Source organism: Sander lucioperca, chromosome 5 (genome assembly GCF_008315115.2).
Source record: "Sander lucioperca isolate FBNREF2018 chromosome 5, SLUC_FBN_1.2, whole genome shotgun sequence".
Lineage (NCBI taxonomy): Eukaryota > Metazoa > Chordata > Actinopteri > Perciformes > Percidae > Sander > Sander lucioperca.
Window position 1 is genome coordinate 42,191,198 of NC_050177.1, and position 17,661 is coordinate 42,208,858.

Below are 17,661 nucleotides of genomic sequence, written 5' to 3' on the forward strand. Positions count from 1 at the left end.
TCTTTAGGATCTCCGTCTTCTTGGCCTCCTCCACACCCCAGTCTTGCGGCCTCAAGGTGGTTGGTATACAGGGATTGAACTTCTTCTGGAGGAGGTCCAGCTCTATGAACTCCTCCTCCCCAAGGGATTTCTTCACGAACATGGACCTTGACCCACATCGCAGTTGCACCACTTTGGTTTCAGCCAGCCTGGGCATTTTTTTAGTTTTGGCTGCAGAATGGCCATCCATCCAGGCCCTGATGTTATCATTCTTCAACTCCACCACCTCCACTTTCCTAGAGTTGGAATTGGCCACCACTGACAAAAAGTCATCAAAATCTAAAACCACTCCTCCGGGTGTGCGCCTCATTTCTTGTTCCACACCATGGTGAAAGCTGTTGGCGCTCATGAAGGTGTGCCCCTGCTCGAAAAACTTCAAAGTGACATCTTCAGCTGATATTGTTTCAGAATTTACCAATGTCAGCAGTGAAGAAAAGAGACACCAGTTTTTATTTTGGGCGCTACAATTATCCACCTAGTATATAACATGCCTGATGTACCGCTCTTTTTCTAGTGCTGCTGCATACGCCGATGTGATTTCTTTGGCATTCCGCCCTGCAATTCCCTCATGCCAGACAACAGAGATGGTTTTTCTTTTGTTTTGTTTTTTGCCCACTGACGTGAAGGTCTCATGGTATGTGGATATTCGTCGGGCGAACACTGCCGACTTCACACCTGGCATGCGTGGGAGCATGATGACTTTCATTTCTTCACTTCACTTTTCAACGCTTCTGACAGATGTCGTCAGGCCAGTCCTTGTCTGCATCCGACCTGTAGTGCAGTCGGGTCTCAGCTGCTTCGGTTTGGTTTTTATGCCATCGCACTGAGGGCAATTTTCTGCAGCCTCCCCCTGGTGATCAGTCCTCACATGCTGGTCCTGGACATGCTGGACTTCACTGTTATACGGAAAGTCTCATAAGAGCAGCGTTTCCCTTTTTCAATGAAGTCGGCAAACATGAACTTGACCGTGACATCACTTGGGAGATAGCGCCGGAATGGTGCATGCTCCCTCCGGTAATGGCTGACTGATGGGTGGAAGGATTCAATGTGGTCAATCAATGGTTGCAAGTCCAGCTTGTTGGCAGGCTCATGTCTCCCTCTCATGTCGTTGGGTGGAGCTAGAGCAGTTGTTATTGCTTTGCCCATAATTGAGAGAACTAGGCTATCATTGGTGGGATGATAGCCTAGTGTGGAAAGATAGAATAGCTTGCACACCTGCTGCGGGGTCTTGTGGGTATCCTGTAGCCTGTAGACAAACGACCTGCTCCGCTGCCGACTGGGATTGGCACAGACCTTTTCTGTTGGAACCTGGCTGACTGAGGCAAAGATAAAGGCCCGTTTCTGTGCATACGTCATATTCCAGTACTCAGACCAGATTTCTTGCCGCCTGTCTTCTGAAAATTTTCCAGAGCACTGCCGTCGGCATTTAGCTCCACATGGTCCCCTCACTGGTGGTCTATTTGTGGGCTCTGATGGAGGAGCAGGAGAGTGTGCTTGACCGTTTGGAACAAGGACAGACAGTGGTGGGTTCTCTGGAGCTGAGGCTGAGGCTGGTGTGGCTGGTGGAAGAACTGGGTCTTGGGCCGTGACATGGGCAATCACAGGCTCTGGTGTCATTAGTGGCAGAGGAGTGGGGTCTGGTGTGCTCATGGTGAACAGCTCATCTGCTCCACAAAACAGATCATCGCTGATGTCGAGATAACTGTGAAGAATTGTGCACTCATTTGCCTCTAGTTTCACGGGGGGCATGCTCTCTGCATTTTGTGCATTAACCCCAGGAATGGACTCGGAAAAAAACTGAAATGTAGAAAAGAAAATGAATTAGACACATGCAGCTAATGAATATCATTATAGACAAGATGGTGTTTTTAAATCTGATCAATTTTCTTTAGAAGTACACAATTCAGTAATCCAAGTTACAGTGTAGGCTTAATAACTCTTATGAAACAATTTGTACCGCCTGTTCATAGTCTTATTTTTAGTAACATTTAATACTGGTGCAATTTGTACTTAAATGTTAGTTTAACTTATAAAACATCAATTATTCAAAATAATTTATGTTGAATAATTCTCACTATTTTTTGAAAGCTATGAATATAAGGAGTACAATTCTTCATGATAGCAAACTGGAGCTTGTAGCTTTGTGATTAGTTGTGTGGTTCTTTTATCTGAATTCATATGCCTACAACCCCACTCATTTTGAATGGGAGGGCTACTTGAGGGGCTGGAAAATAAGCTACAGGATCCAGTTGGCTATCATGCAAAAAATATTCCCTATAATCCCTCCCGAGAACTGGTAGTGGTTCATGGACTAAAATCCACTAACATAATTTCTGTTATGACATATAGGCCCGCCTAGCCAATTAGGACGCCTATGACCTCGACCTCAAGCAATTTGTCTGTTGTTAGTTTCCTCAACATGAAATCACTTGAACGCATCAAACGTGATCCAAACCAATGCCATTGGAAAGATATGCAATTACAGGACACATTTTGTTACTCATTGACGCATAATAATTTACTGTCTATGTCGTGTGGGCGGCGGAGGAGTCACACAATGATTGGTTTTCTTTCTTGAGAAATTAACAGGACATCGACTTATGGACATACTATGTAGTTTTGTTCGTATGGGAGTGAAACATTTTGCAATCAACACTGTCCAGCTTTAGCTAATAGCCTACCCACAGCGACACTTAAAATTGAACGACAACCTCCAGACAACTTTGCACTTTGATAGATTAGGCTAGCTAGCCAGCACATAATTATATTGCGAATGGGCTTGCTGAAAACTCGTGATGGATTTAAACAATAGATTTGTCTTCTCAGTGGCTGTTGTTTTCCATGGATTTTGACCAGGTTTAAAAAAAAAGGTAAGCTGCGATCTAAGTTATATCAGCTGGGTTGGTTTATGTGCGTGGTAATGTTTTCTCCTCGCCAGGGGAGGTGTATCGTGAGGCGTCCCCAACCCACTCGCGTTGTTTTCTGTCAGTGAGTGGACTGTCAGATTGGCAGGCAGCTAGCCACCCTGGCACGAGAAAACTTGTAGGCCTACTACTAGTACTAGTTAATAGTATCCAGGCTTTGATTTATGGTGTCTTAACAGCTGGCACACCTTCTATCATATAGGCTATTTGTGGATCAGGAACAGTTGTGTTTTGTGTGTCAAGTAGCCTAGCTTAGCCCAAGTTTGCATCGCTAGCTAGCTAACTAGGCTAGCAGTATCCTAGCTGAATTTTACAAAATCTGAAGTAGATTGCAGTAGATTTTTTTCATGTATCCATATCATCAAAGCCCGTCTACGGAAAGCTGTTCCACTCCCTATTCAGCCCCATTGTACCGAATTTGGTTGCAGTTCCACCAGAGTTCCACTGGGGGTGATCGCGGTCCAGTGCAAAATGAATGGGACCCTATGGAGCTAGACGGCTAAATTAGTCTCTTTCGCCTGATTGTCGTTGAGAAATCTCAGATTTCATTGTAGTTTTTGCAAGTTCAACATGGATTATGGGTCGAAAGTTGAATGAACGAGCACTTATGTCCTTTCGATTTCTTACAGATTGAGTCGTTGTTGCCCATAAAACGCTAGCATTCTGCTAATGAATGCTGATTGGTCAGCGAAGGACTGATTACGATAGGAGATCCCGCTTGACGTCATCCGAAGCGGAACCAGAATGTCAGAGTGAATATTTCAGCATGGTCTTTAAAACATTAGCAAACCTCTTTCTAGCACGTGTATTGACAGGGAGAGTCTAATCTGTCAGCTGTGTTGTCGACGCCTCGAGAGAAAAAAGGAAGCGACTCAGAGCTTGCCGTAAAGCAGTATCTCTGGACTTATATGTGTATGACGTCATTGACATTTTAAAAGGCTTTTTAGAACAAAAAAGCCACTTTAAAAAATCTAACACCCAGCAGGGTGTATTTTCTTAGCCTACCCTTTCGAATGCAACATTCAAATTAATAGACAAAACATTATATCCTGAGAAAAGTGGATTTTGAGGGGTATAGCTCCATAGAGTCCCATTCATTCTGCACTGGCCTGTGAGCGCCCCCTATATGGAACTCTGGTGGAACTGCAACCAGTTCAGAAGCCGGAAGTAATGAGAGAGTGGAACTTCTTCCCTTATTAGAAATTCTTTGATATCATCCTTACCTTGATCTTGGTGTTTGCGTTTCAAAGTCATCTCCACCATAATTTTCCCGCGAGAATAGGCCATTCTTAATGCTAGATAGTACAACAACCACTGCAACAATTTTCTTTTCACTTTATTGAAGTTAATGCGTATTGCAAAAGTGCTTCAATTACATATAGGCATAACACCGTAACTTCAGCGCCGCAAACATCTTAACGTTGGTGGTGGGTAAAACAAAGGCAGAGTGCCTTAACTCCACTGTAACTTAATTCCAGCGTTCTAGAGTGCAGCAGAACAAAGCTAAAAGACTGTAACTGATGTTAAGGGCTTCTGTCTTAGCTTTCCCTCTACTTTTGGAAGTTATGGCAAAAACATCTTATTTTTATCAGAAAACATCAAAATTGATTCAAGATATTTTTCCACATGATAAAACTGATGTCCATTCTTCCAAAAATGGCAATAACTATTTTTTTTTACCAAAACTGAAGTTAAGGTCTTTTGCCTTTGCACGGCAGTGTAGGACCAAAGGGAATTTTTTGGGTTATTGAGAGGTCGGAACAATGGAGCATTGGAGAAATGGGCAGTCCCCAGGAAAAAACCATCACAATGTCAATCGCGGTTAACGTTATTCCTTTATTTATTTACAGATCTACGTTATATTTTAAAATAAATAAAGACAAAATGACAAAAATAATTAATCACGCTCTCTGTCTCTGCAAGATTCGGAATGATTCAGATTTCTCTTGGCACAGCTACCGGAAGACTTGCACATTTCAGACAGGTTGCTCACGTCACATCTACATCGTCAAGCTCAGTTTGAGGCTGCGCAGTACGCTCAACGATCACCGGAAAAGTGCTTCTAATTGGCTTCGACGGAGACCAGTGAAGTCAAAGTCTCCAATTCCAGCAGGAGAAGATGGAAGCCGCCCAGCGCCTGAGCAAGCAGGAGTACGACAAGACGGTTGAACAAAATGTATCAGAACAAGGCGACGTTGACGAGCCAGACTGAATACCTGAAGACGGTGGACCGGATGGAGGAACAGATCCACCAGAGGGACACTATAATCCTGGACATCAGCAAGGAGAAGGAGAGTCTCTCTCAGATGCACAAAGAGACCACAAACCTGCTGCAGAGCAAAGAAGCCGAACTCTTGCAGATTAAACATTGAGGATAGAACTTAAGTCAATAGATTAATAAAGCACTGAAAAAAGTGCTTTAGAGATACACGAAAAAGTTAATGGAGCTAGTATAGCCTACATAAGAAATGGAAAAAAAAGAATTTATCTGTAATTCTCTCACAAAATATCGGTGGCTATATTCCATATCGGGGCAAAAATTTAATGCAATATGGATTGCATTTAAGGAATGATAAATTAACATTTGATTATAGTAAAAAAATTAAAATAAGAATAACTTATTTTAAGGACATCAATTACAACATAGCCTACAGCCAATATAATATATGGTGAAAATGTGCACTGTTCACCGTCGCACCGAAGCGTCGTTTTGTCGCATTGTTTATTGAGCGTCTGGGCGTCTTATTATGATGGAAATCTATACATCGCAGCAACGTATTAACTATGTCAGTACAATGTCATTCAAGTTCCTCACTTGATCGCTGGTCATTTTGAAGCATTGTCTAATGAGCGTCTAGACGTCTTTACTTTACACACACTGTTGATGTGATGGACAGTGAATCTGAATTCTGCCCAGTAACATATTTGCGCCATAGTCAATGAAGGAAGGAAAAACGTTGCCACGGTCTAAGAAGGGTTAGGATGGAGACTGCTTTGTTGCTGCTGTCAAACCCCATGGTAAGCACTATTTCATCTTAATGTAACTTTAATACAAATATTTCAACGTTTTTGCATAAAATAACAAGATTTGTTAGTAAGTTACGCCATGTCATCGTTTAAAGTAACTTCAGAGCCGTTAGATCAGGCTAACATCGCACTAGCCACCCTTTTTCACATTCATTTAAAATTAAACTATCTGTGCTCTAGCTAAATGTACTAATCTGACTGAATCTGAATGTAAAGTTAATGTTAGCTATGTCAGTTCATTTACTGGCTGTTGTTCCATGATTTAATGTTAACGTAATTTGGCTAACCATAATGCTAACGTTCAGTATACATCTGTACGATGTATAATAGACTCTGGGACAATGTATATGAGCCTGCATCTGTACGATGTATTATGAGACACCGGGACGGTGTATATGAGCCTGCATCTGTATGATATATATATATACATACATACATACATACACACACACACACACACACACACACACACACACATATCCAAGATTGATGATTCAGTAGACTTGGTGGCATGTGCATGCGTGCATCCTGTCCTAGTGTTCTGGCCATCACACTCCCAGTGCGAGTCCTATGTGCTCCCCTAAATGTTTCATAACCAGTTCTCTCTATTATGTATTTATCCTTTGCAAAAACAATAATAGTAAAAAACAAATCAATGAATTTTGTTCCCCTGTTTGTGAGGGTAAGGCAGGATCTGGAGTGATAGAGTTCTTTACCAGTCTCCTGGCTGGGACGTATAGCCTTGATCAAGATGAATATACTGCCTAGATTACTCAACCCTATCCAAAAGATTCCTGTCCTGTTTTCAAATGGGGTCATAAAGAAACTACATGGCTGGCTTAGCTCTTTTATATGGAGCAAAAGTAAACCCAAGCTAAAGATGTCTACCTTGCAATTACCAAGCTCTGTGGGAGGTTTAAAACTTTAAAAACTTAAGACAGTATCAGTTGTGTGCACATATGAGATATATTTATGATTGGGTCTCAAATAAGACAACTTTGGTTTGGCTGGATATTGAAACCTCACTTTCAGGATATCCATTGAGGGACCTGCTGTTATTAAGACATTTAAAACTGTTAGGTTGAACTGTGACAACCCTGTTACACTTAATACAATTAAGTCATGGGCGGCTAATGCGTAGACTTGAAGGGAGGTCTAAATTAACATCTGTTTTCACTCCTATTCGTAACAATCCTGACTTCCAGCCGGGGTTAATTGATGCTGGTTTTAGACAATGGGGTAATAGTGGCATAAACACATTAAAAGATTTATTTACTGATAACATGTTTCTGTCATTTCAACAAATGGTTGAGAAATATTGTAACCCCAGACATGATTTCTTCCGATATTTACAGATTAGGCATTATATACTGCATAGCACAACCTTAATTGGTAATCTTGAAGTATCTCCTCTTGAAAAATGCTTGTTTCAAACAGTTGGGAAAAGGTCTGTCAGCCTATTCTATGTAGCTTAGTGTGCTGAGCCACCAATGGCTTTGCAAGGGCTTAGAGATAAATGGGAGAGGGACCTTTCTGTTACTATCAGTGATAATGAGTGGGAAGATATATGGAGATATGCTAACTTAATTTCAGTTTGTAATCGTGCCAAAGCAATACAATTTAAGATTATACACAGAATGCATATATCCCCAAACCGCAGACATTATTATAACCCTACTCTTTCACCAATGTGCCTTAAATGTAAAACAGAAGTTGGTACTTTATCTCATTGTCTTTGGTCTTGCCACGAACTACAAAGGTACTGGCTTAATATTTTATCAGAAATGGAAAAGATACTAGGCTTGAAGCTGCAGATGGACCCAGTGTCTCTCATTCTAGGCCTCCCAGCCAGATATGTACTGTCAGTAAATTAGAGATTCTACTGTATTCTTACATATGCTGCAAGGAAGAAGATTTTACTGCAGTGGATTAGCGAAAAAGGGCCAACTGTTAAGGGTTGTCATAAAGTGGTGTTAGGGTTAGTACCACTGGAGTACCTGACATGCATGTTACATTCAAAGTCAAATCAATTCTTCAAAGTCTGGGAGTCATATGTTTCTGCCATCTTGCTACAGGGATTCCCTGAAAGATATTGATAAGTGAGAGCTGATTTCCCATTATTTGTGTAACTTTAAAAAAAAAATGATTTACTGTCACTGAGAACATATAATTTTAAAATTACTGACGTATCATTGTTTTTGTTAACGTATTAAAACGTATCAGGTGATATGAGCAACTTGAGGTCAAGGTGACTGGATATGACCATGGATGTAGATGTGACACACTCGGATCGATACAAAAACAGCAACATTGCGGTGGCGGCATTCAAAAGACTGTTGTATCCATGTTTGTGAATAAACTGGATTAAAAAAAAATACATACGCCTGGTGGTTTCATGTAGTCCGCCAACAAAACCAAAGAAGAAGTAGAAGAAGACAACCAAAGTGGCACGGGTCTTGGATTACGATTACGGATTTCTCTGTTGGAAACAGGGATAATGTAAGTAGCCTACACAATTTAACAAAATATATAACATATCTTGTCGTTTTTAGATATTTTAATAGGAGTGTTACATATGAATTTATTAAGCGCCTCTTGGAAATTGTCTGTGGCTAACCCTAGCTAGCTAGCTATTTAGCTATACGGCCATAACAGAGAATTTCTAATAAGAGGAGAAGTTCCACTCTCTCGATACTTCCGGCTTCTGAATTGGTTGCAGTTCCACTCTGGTTCCATTAGGGTGCGCTCATGGGCGAGTGCAGAATGAATGGTGGTCTATGGAGCTATACCCCTCAAAATCCACTTTTCACAGGATATAATTTGTTGTCTAGTAATTTGAATGTTGCATTCGAAAGGGGAGGCTAAGAAAATACACACTGCTGGGTGTTAGATTTTTTTAAAGTTGTTTTTTTTTTCTTTTTTAAAAAGCCTTTTAAAATGTCAGTGATGTCATACACATCGTACAGCCAGAGATACTGCTTTACGGCAAGCTCTCAGACAACACAGCTGACAGGTTCGGCTCTCCCTGTCAATACACATGCTAGAAAGAGGTTTGCTAATGTTTTAAAGGCCGCGCTGAAATATTCACTCTGACATTCTGGTTCCGCTTCGGATGCCATCAAGCGGGATCTCTGGTCGTAATCAGTCCTTCACTGACCAATCAGCATTCATTAGCAGAATGCTAGCATGTTATGGGCAACAATGACTCAACCTGTAAGAAATTGAAAGGACATAAGTACTCGTTCATTCAACTTTCGACCCATAATCCATGTTGAACATGCAAAAACTACAATCAAATCTGAGATTTCTCAACGACAATTAGGCAAAAGAGATTAATTTAGCCGTCTAGCTCCATAGAGTCCCATTCATTTTGCACTCACCTGCAATCACCCCCAGTGGAACTCTGGTGGAACTGCTACCAAATTCGGTACAATGGGGCTAAATATGGAGTGAACAGGCTCTCCGTAGACCGACTCTGGCCATAACTAGCTAGCTAGTAAAAGGTAACTTTGTTTTTTTTCAACCTGTACAGAACCACGGAAGGGTCACGGCGAGATTTTTTCAGGGGACTACTTTTGCGTTTCCTCGCAATATGTTTGCATTACCTCACAATACTTTTCTTTTTCCATTCCCGAGAAATGGGTCTAGTTCCACTTATCTGCCCAGTGCAACGCCACAATATGGATCAGCTCGTTGAATTTTACTTTGAGCTGGGAATTCTGATATACTGCTCAATGGGCACATTCATATCTGTTCTATAATCATCATCATCATCATCATCATCGTTTCGTATGTGGCAATGAACCAACACTGATTAAATTATAATCTGCAGCTCCCCTCGGAGCTTTATAGAGGCTCCGCTCATGTTGTCAAGTCAGCTTGTGTCCATTTTATTTTTATGGTTGTATCAAATTAGACAAATAAATATGTTCTTTACCAAATAGTAAACAACCACGTAAATATATAACCTATTTAGACACCACCTAAATTAGAAACCGCATAATATGCTGCAATAGACCCAAAATGTGGGCTATTAGACACTACAAATTTAAAACCAAATATCCTAATACTTGCTAATTATTATTTAATCTAATTTTAAATCAAATACAATGCTATTAGATCCCAAATGTGTTACGGTAGATGCCATGCTACCAAATTGTAAGCACCACTTTTACCAACCTGGGAATATAGCTTAATTAGAAAACGGGCTTAAGTCCTCTTTACAGTCGCTGTTCCCAACCTGTTGCGCGCCAATGTGACATCAAAATGATGTAGATCTTGCTGGCGCGCCAGGATTTTAAGTGCGCGACCAGCAGAGTGACTGCAAGTCTCTCTTGTAAACTTACTGGGTTAAGATGAGTTCTTTTATGGTGAATGAAAGGCTTGATCCGACAAAGTAGGTCATCGAATCGATGTGCAGACATTCTGAAGTATTTTCAAAGTGCCAGTTCTGCCATTGTTTATGTTTTTCTTCTTCTTCTAGTCCATAGAAATAGCAAAGTCGCTAGCCTTTCCTCAGTTGCGACCAAGGGGGTAAGCGTCTCCTCACAACCCGAACCTCCTATGACGCCATTTTGATGCTAATAAGCACTCACCCCCCGTTAGCAGTCCATTGACTGCCATTCATTTTGACGCCACTTTGACAGCGAATAACTTTACATCTGAAGCGTTTAAAGACTTTATTTGTCCACTGTTTATTTCTAAAGAAACACGACAATGTATAAAGGCCTCCATTACCTCATACCTCACGTTATGGCTCCGTAGCAGACGTTTTTGTAAAAATAGGCTAACGATTGTGTCATAACCACGGGACTTACTGTCGCATAGTAGAGGAATTACCGTATAGTACAGGAGAAGCTCGCAGGCAGTTTTGACTTACATTAGCTGTTTAAGTTTAATTACTAATGTTAACTAGCATTTTAGTTAGCAATAATTAGCCTGTGCCTATGTTATCTCCTTACATATACCTACGCTCTCCGTCTCTGCAAGATTGGGAATGATTGAGATTTCTCTTGGCCCAGCTACCAGAAGACTTACAACTTTCAGACACGTTGCTCACGTCACATTTACGTCATCTCTCTCAGTTGGAGGCTGAGTAACGCTCGGCGCTCATCGGAAAAGAGCTTCTAATATCCTTCACTGGTCTCCGTCCAGAGCAACAGGATCTGTTGGTCCATTCTTATATACTGTCTATGGTTGCGACACCTCTGTTCAGGAGAAGACTGCAACTAGTGTCGCGACCACCATGCGCGAGTATAAATAGTTACGGCGCTCCCATGACATCACACTGGCGTGCGACAGGTCGGGAATAGCAAGTATACCGGATATCTTAGTCAGACAAAACCCTTAAGGCTCAGAAAACAATACATTTATTTGGCCTTTATTTATTAAGTTTCACTTTCTTATGTGTCATTTCTGGCTGATTAGAAGAAAACAGCTGTAAAGAAAGTCAAATCACATCAGGTCACATCTGGTCGCTACTTCACACGTAGAGCCCAGGCATCAGACCGTGATGTAATTTGCGATGTAAATCTGATTTGATTAAACAGATTAGTCCCACACAGGAGCCTACAGGAATATAGACCATTACAGGTAGAAAATGAACATATAGGTGGCTGGAAGGGTTGTAGCCATAGTTGATTATACCACAGTGCAGGCTGTGTTTTCACGTTTTTGTCCCTGAACTAACGTTCTCTCTTTGTAATGCTACTAGGGAGCTGCAGATTCTCTGGTAATTCAGTGTTTGTTCATCGCCACATCATGCGAACCTCTGAAACCTCACATTCTCTTTTTTATACATTTAAGAAATAGGCTATTGATATACCCTATATGAGATATGAATGTGCCCATTGAGCAGTATATCAGCATAATTCCCAGCGCAAAGTAAAATGTAACGAGCTGATTCATTGCGCTGGGCAGCTGAGTGGAAATAGACACATGGCTCAGAAGGAATGGAAGAAGAAAACTTATTGCGTGGGAATGCAGAACTTATGCTGAGAAATACAGGAAGTTGCCTAGCGACACGCACCAACACGCCCCCTTTCCTCGGATTTCCGAGCTCGGAACTCGGACAACCTTGAGGACACCGAGCAAGAATTCCGATACGGAATCCAAGATGGTTGCGCCCTGTGTGACTTGAAGTATGAATTGTTTTCATTATTTTTGGACCGCTTTGGTTGTTTAAATGACAATTTCAATCAGTCATATTACTGTAATACCTTACTGTGTCCGTATCACTGCCTGTGGGTATGGGAATCGGTCTTGTTGTGAGTGCAGTATTAAATGAAGACTTGAAAAACGTGGCTAGCGTTGCTAACAGAAGATAAACTAAAACATGAAATAAAGTGAACATTTTAGAAGTTCAAATGGCTGCGTTTTGATAAGGTGGGGTAATAGTCATAATCCTAATCAAAAAATGTAATGTAAGTGCTAGAAGCTTGTAGAATTGGCCTGGTACTCGGCCAGTGCTACTGCAACAACAGCTTTCCAGGTGGCATCCATGTTTTTCTCCAACTCGGAGAAAAACATACCAGAACGCTTGAAGTGTGGAAGTGACGTCATATCCGAGGGCCGACATTAGCTCACTGTAACGTTACAGTGTATAGATAAGCTGTATAACAGGTCTGGAAGTAGTAGTACCGACAGTCTACCCCCTGCCGAAATTGTTCCTCCGCTTCTGTTCAGCAGCTGTAGCCGACAGACGGTGACTGTGCCCTGGGTACAGACGACCGTGAGGTCGCAGTGTTTTTAGCGGCTGTTGCAGTGATGTTAAGCCGAGAAAAGGTGGCTACATGAGTAAAGGTGGTTAGTCGGGCACAAAGCTCCACAAGGTTGCGGTCTTTTTAGCGGTCGTTGTTGCTACAGTTAGTCGATAAAAGGTGACTGTAAGCTGCGAGAGCACGGGCTTTTATAACCGTCAACATACAGTAGCAGCATATAGCAACTCCGCTGCGCTGTGGAGTAATTTCTGGCAATGCGAGACTAGCATCAAGCTAACATTGACATTGTGTGACGTTGGGTTTAGCGTTCTTAACCTGGCAACTCCCGTAAACTTCGACGCTTGTAAAGGAGGGGCCGGGGAGACGACTCTTTTCAGTATTTTAATTTGGACTGCAGTAACCATTTAAGCGCTAGCTGTCAGTATTACATATTAGACCTTTTAATGTTGCCAAGGCATGAGAGTTATGTAGGCATATTAATATTTAATTAAGAGATTAGCTAGCCTATCATTATGACAAATGGTTTAAAACAATACACTGTATATTTACACAAAACCATAACACACTCGTTAACAACCCTACAAGCGAATCAAACATCCACAGAGCCTGGGGCACATTGGACAATGCAAAGGCTAGGTGCTGGCTGCTAAAACTTAAACTGTCATTAAAGCAAAGCATTATTTGATTACATGTAGGGCTGCTCAATTATGGGAAAAATCATAGTCACGATTATTTTGGTCAATATTGGAATCACGATTATTTAACACGATTACTCAATGACTTTTGGAAAGATGTTGCATTTTTTTGTTATTTTAAAAACGGCGAAAACACCGTGAACTGTGAAACTACGCTTTTCCCATTGAACTTTTTTTCTTTTCATTCAGAACACAAGAGTTTAAAATAAGAGTTTACTTGCAAAACATAATGTGCAAAATAATCATTTTTCTCGATTACATTATTATTGTGATCGTTAGAAGCCAAAATCACAATTAAAATTTGATTAATTGCACAGCCCTAATTACATGTATTAATCAGAGCATTCACAAAAATCACAAAAAATCTGCAGGGGGAGTCGTGTATAAACAGCTGTTTACACCGGTCTGGATCAACAACTATTTATTTGCTGGATCCAAAACCTTGCAAAACTCCATTATTCGGGAAACTACAACAAACTTGTAGTTGGCAAACTACACAATGAAATTGTCAAGTTTTGAAAAATATTTGGATGGTGCAGGCCTGCTTGGTTCTTTCGGGGAATGATTGTAAAGCGTTATTGGCTGCAACCAGCTGACGTTCCTCCGTGTGTTTTCTCCGTACTGATAGTGATATCCTCGGCGACCCGCTGGAAGGCTGCAGTGCTGCGGCCGAGGAGATGAGCAAGAGAGGGGGCAAGAGGAAGGCCGGCGCTGATGATGGACCAACGAAGAAGAAGAAGATGAGCCAGAAGGAAACCACAGTCGCCTCCCAAAGAGGTCAGTGTAAGGGCTGGAAATCACACCTTTTATCACCGTATTATAGCCATTCTTAGTACAGAGATGCTGCTATGTTACAGACTGTCACTATACGATATTATATTGATTTTTTGGAAAACGATGCTGATATGTTAAATTCTGTAACAATATGATTTTAATTTGTTTCAGCGGACTGCGATCAAAATGAGACATACGTCAAATTTAACCAGAGAAAACCGAGTACTTAACTTGAATATGTGTTGTTTAAAAGTTATAAGTTGATTAAATGTTATTTTGTTTTTTGCCAATCGTTTCGTACCTCTGACATTTATTAAAATCAGATGTGGACATTTGAGTGGTACATGTTTTTAGGTTTGGCTTTCTGTTAAATGAGGGTTTTCTATGATAATTAACTTTTGTCTTTCAGCTAAGTTTCAGGCTAAATACGAGCAGCAGAATAAGCTCGGCCAAGGATGCTGTGGATCTGTGTTTGCCGGCTACCGCAAAGCAGATCATTTACCTGTAAGTATCACACACACATACACACACACACGCACACACACACACACACACACACACACACACACACACACACACACACACACACACACACACTACAGTCAGTGCTAACCAAAGTCCTGTTTGTGTTTTGTAGGTCGCCATCAAGCACATCGCCAAAGACAGAGTGTTGTGCAAACACGTGGTAAGTGAGCAACGCCGGCTGCAAAATGTTTAAAAAACACAAGACATTAGTTTTGTATTCATGCGATTTCCTGATACGATTCTGATTCAATATCGATTCGTTTTGTCACTTTTTCCAACACTTTTGTAATTTTTTTCGAATTCAACGTTTATGTTGTTGTTTTTGTCTTTTTCGACTTTTTTGTCGCTTTGTTAAATTTTTTTCACGTTTTTTTTCAACGTTTTTTTCTCGCTTTCTTAAACAGTATTGTAGCCTTTCCGATGTTTTGTCGCTTTTTCCAACATATTTGGCCTTTTTTTCTCATTATCTTTAACTTTTCTTTACTGATTTGGACTGCCGGTGCCCCTAGCATTTGCCTATCCCGTTTGCGTTATTTCCAGCCGTGGTTATTATATATGCTGCTCTCCTTGTGTGTGTACGTGTACACAATTCAGCAGAAAGCCAAACTCCATTCAAATGAATACGGGAGTCAGGATATAGCGTCCAAGCTCCTGGTGATTTATTTGGCGTCACCGTCATATACAGTATAGGAGTGAAACTGTAGAACATAAACAAAAATGTACAATAAGCAAGATGCACAATCAAAGTATACACTGTAGTATAAACTCCACATAGCTACTATGCATCATTTGTATAGTGATTTAAGTATACAGTGTACATGGCATGCAGTTAAGCTGATAACTTGCTGACGTATATGTGGTTTAGCTTACGATTTACTAATTTACAGAAATTAGGCTTAGTAAAACATTCATCGCAAAAGATATTGTTCTATGGTCTGTGCTAAACTAGTACATACAGACGATGCTTTTGAAGGAATAAACAAAATAAGGATTGCAGCAGATGAGATATGAGTCCATTCAGCAAAAATATGGCTAAAACTAAAATGGCCGACTTCCGGTTCTGGATGGTGTGGGACGGTGCATATCAAACTAAAATAAATGTAAAGGTTAATTCACTAAACCTGAAGGCAAAACATTATATCACATCTCTCTCATCGTCAGCTGTGTTGGGATGTTTCAGGACAACAACGGGAACCAGCTGTCTGTGGAAGTGGCCGTCATGTTGAACCTGGCTTCTGGAACATCTGGAGCATCTGGATCAGCCGTGTCCCTGCTGGACTGGTACGATCTGAACCAGGAGCTGATCCTGGTTTTGGGGAGACCCGTCCCATCCAAAGATCTCTCCAAATACATCGAGGGCCGAGGAAGCTCCCTGCCGGAGGATGAGGCCAAGGTAAGGATCCCTGAGTTTAAAACTTTTTACATTAAAACAGGAACTGAGGAACCTTTATTTAAACTCGAGAGATCAGTGAGGGGCAATGTCATTTGCAATGACATTGATTAATTACAGAGAACACAACAAAACAACAACACAGAGAAGAAAACACCATCCTACGTTTGCAGACAGTGTCTGAAATTAACTTTTTGACTCACTGGCCACTGTCGGGTCAGGGTGTGCATGTGTCGAGTCAGGGTGTGCGCGTGTTGTGTCAGGGTGTGCGTGTGTCGGGTCAGGGTGTGCGTGTGTCGGGTCAGGGTATGCGTGTGTCGGCCTGACCCCGCGAAACTCGGACGTGCAGACAGCAGACGAACAGAAGAAAGTAGTTGCAGCTTCACCAAAATAAAGACTGAAAAACACAACTATTTTGGTACAAACGTACCCTCCATGTGACTCAAACATTATTCATAACCTTATTGATGAGTTTTCTGTGATAACCTACATAACGGCTTTTTTGTGGAGGCAGAGTCGACGTTGTGTTTGAAAAACCCGGAAAAGAACGCAGATGACTCTGCCTGTAATAATACCTTTTAACTGTACTTAATATTGATAGTATCAATCGGTCATAAATTCATATGTTATTCTCTGTGCAGGAGGGAAACATTTAGCGTTGGAACAAAAAACATGAATTAACATTTAATTTCAGCACAAATTCCCAATTCCTGATTCTAAGAAGTGTGGGTTGTGTATTCCGCAGTGTCAAGCGTGTAAAGCAAACAGCGTTTTTCTCCTAAAAGTGTGTGTAATCCTGTAATCCTGTTTTATAGTCCGTCAGTGTGTTTGTGTTGTTGTGTGACCGTCGGCTCCAAACTAACGTGGCGTCCACTGACAGCAGTAACATATTGCTTAGCTTCTGGGCTGTTGTGTCCAAACTTAGCACAGCTAACTTTGCCTCCGCTAACGCTAGCGTTCACATTATTCATAACCTTTTTGATTAGCTGACTGTGGTAAACTACGTAACTGCTTTCTACTGAGGCTAAGCGGGCGTTTCCGTTTGGAAAAACCTGGAGAATAAGGCAGATTAAGTCAGCTGTTGTTCTCCAACGATCCCTAGTGTTTCAATCTCAGATCATCCCTAGACAGCTGGTCAACGCAGCAACAGAACTCCAGGAACAGAACATCTTCCACTGCGACATCAAGTTGGAAAACATCCTGATCGAGACCAGATCGGATGTCCTCATGGACTTTGGGCTGAGCTGCTTCTTGAAGAAAGGCTCGTTCTACCGCACCTTCTATGGTTAAGATATTAAGCTCCTACCCCTTCACCGATTCACCTGGGAATCAGTCACTTTTACATTTAACCCTGTGAGGTTTAAGGGTTTTTGCATAAATTCTTAAATTCACCTTTTTTTGTTGGCCCAGGACATAGGCAGTACAGGCAAATGCTAGGGGCGCCAGCAGTCCACATGAGTAAAAAAAAGTTAAAGTTAATAAGCAAAAAATGGCAAAAATGTCGAAAAAAATGTTGGTAAAGCAACAGAAATGTTGACAAAAATTTTTGAAAAAATCTTGCCTTGCCC

At 41.2% G+C, this 17,661-nt stretch overlaps 1 protein-coding gene across 1 annotated transcript; it reads left to right on the top strand.

Moving 5' to 3' along the window:
* The first annotated feature begins 5,137 nt into the window (after positions 1-5,137).
* LOC116041126 (serine/threonine-protein kinase pim-1-like) lies at positions 5,138-17,383 on the top strand. The gene is made up of 6 exons (XM_031286985.1): positions 5,138-5,319; positions 14,033-14,181; positions 14,555-14,682; positions 14,816-14,863; positions 15,884-16,096; positions 17,210-17,383. Exons 1-6 carry the CDS (start codon positions 5,138-5,140, stop codon positions 17,381-17,383), a joined length of 894 nt encoding a protein of 297 aa, XP_031142845.1.
* The last annotated feature ends 278 nt before the right edge of the window (positions 17,384-17,661 follow it).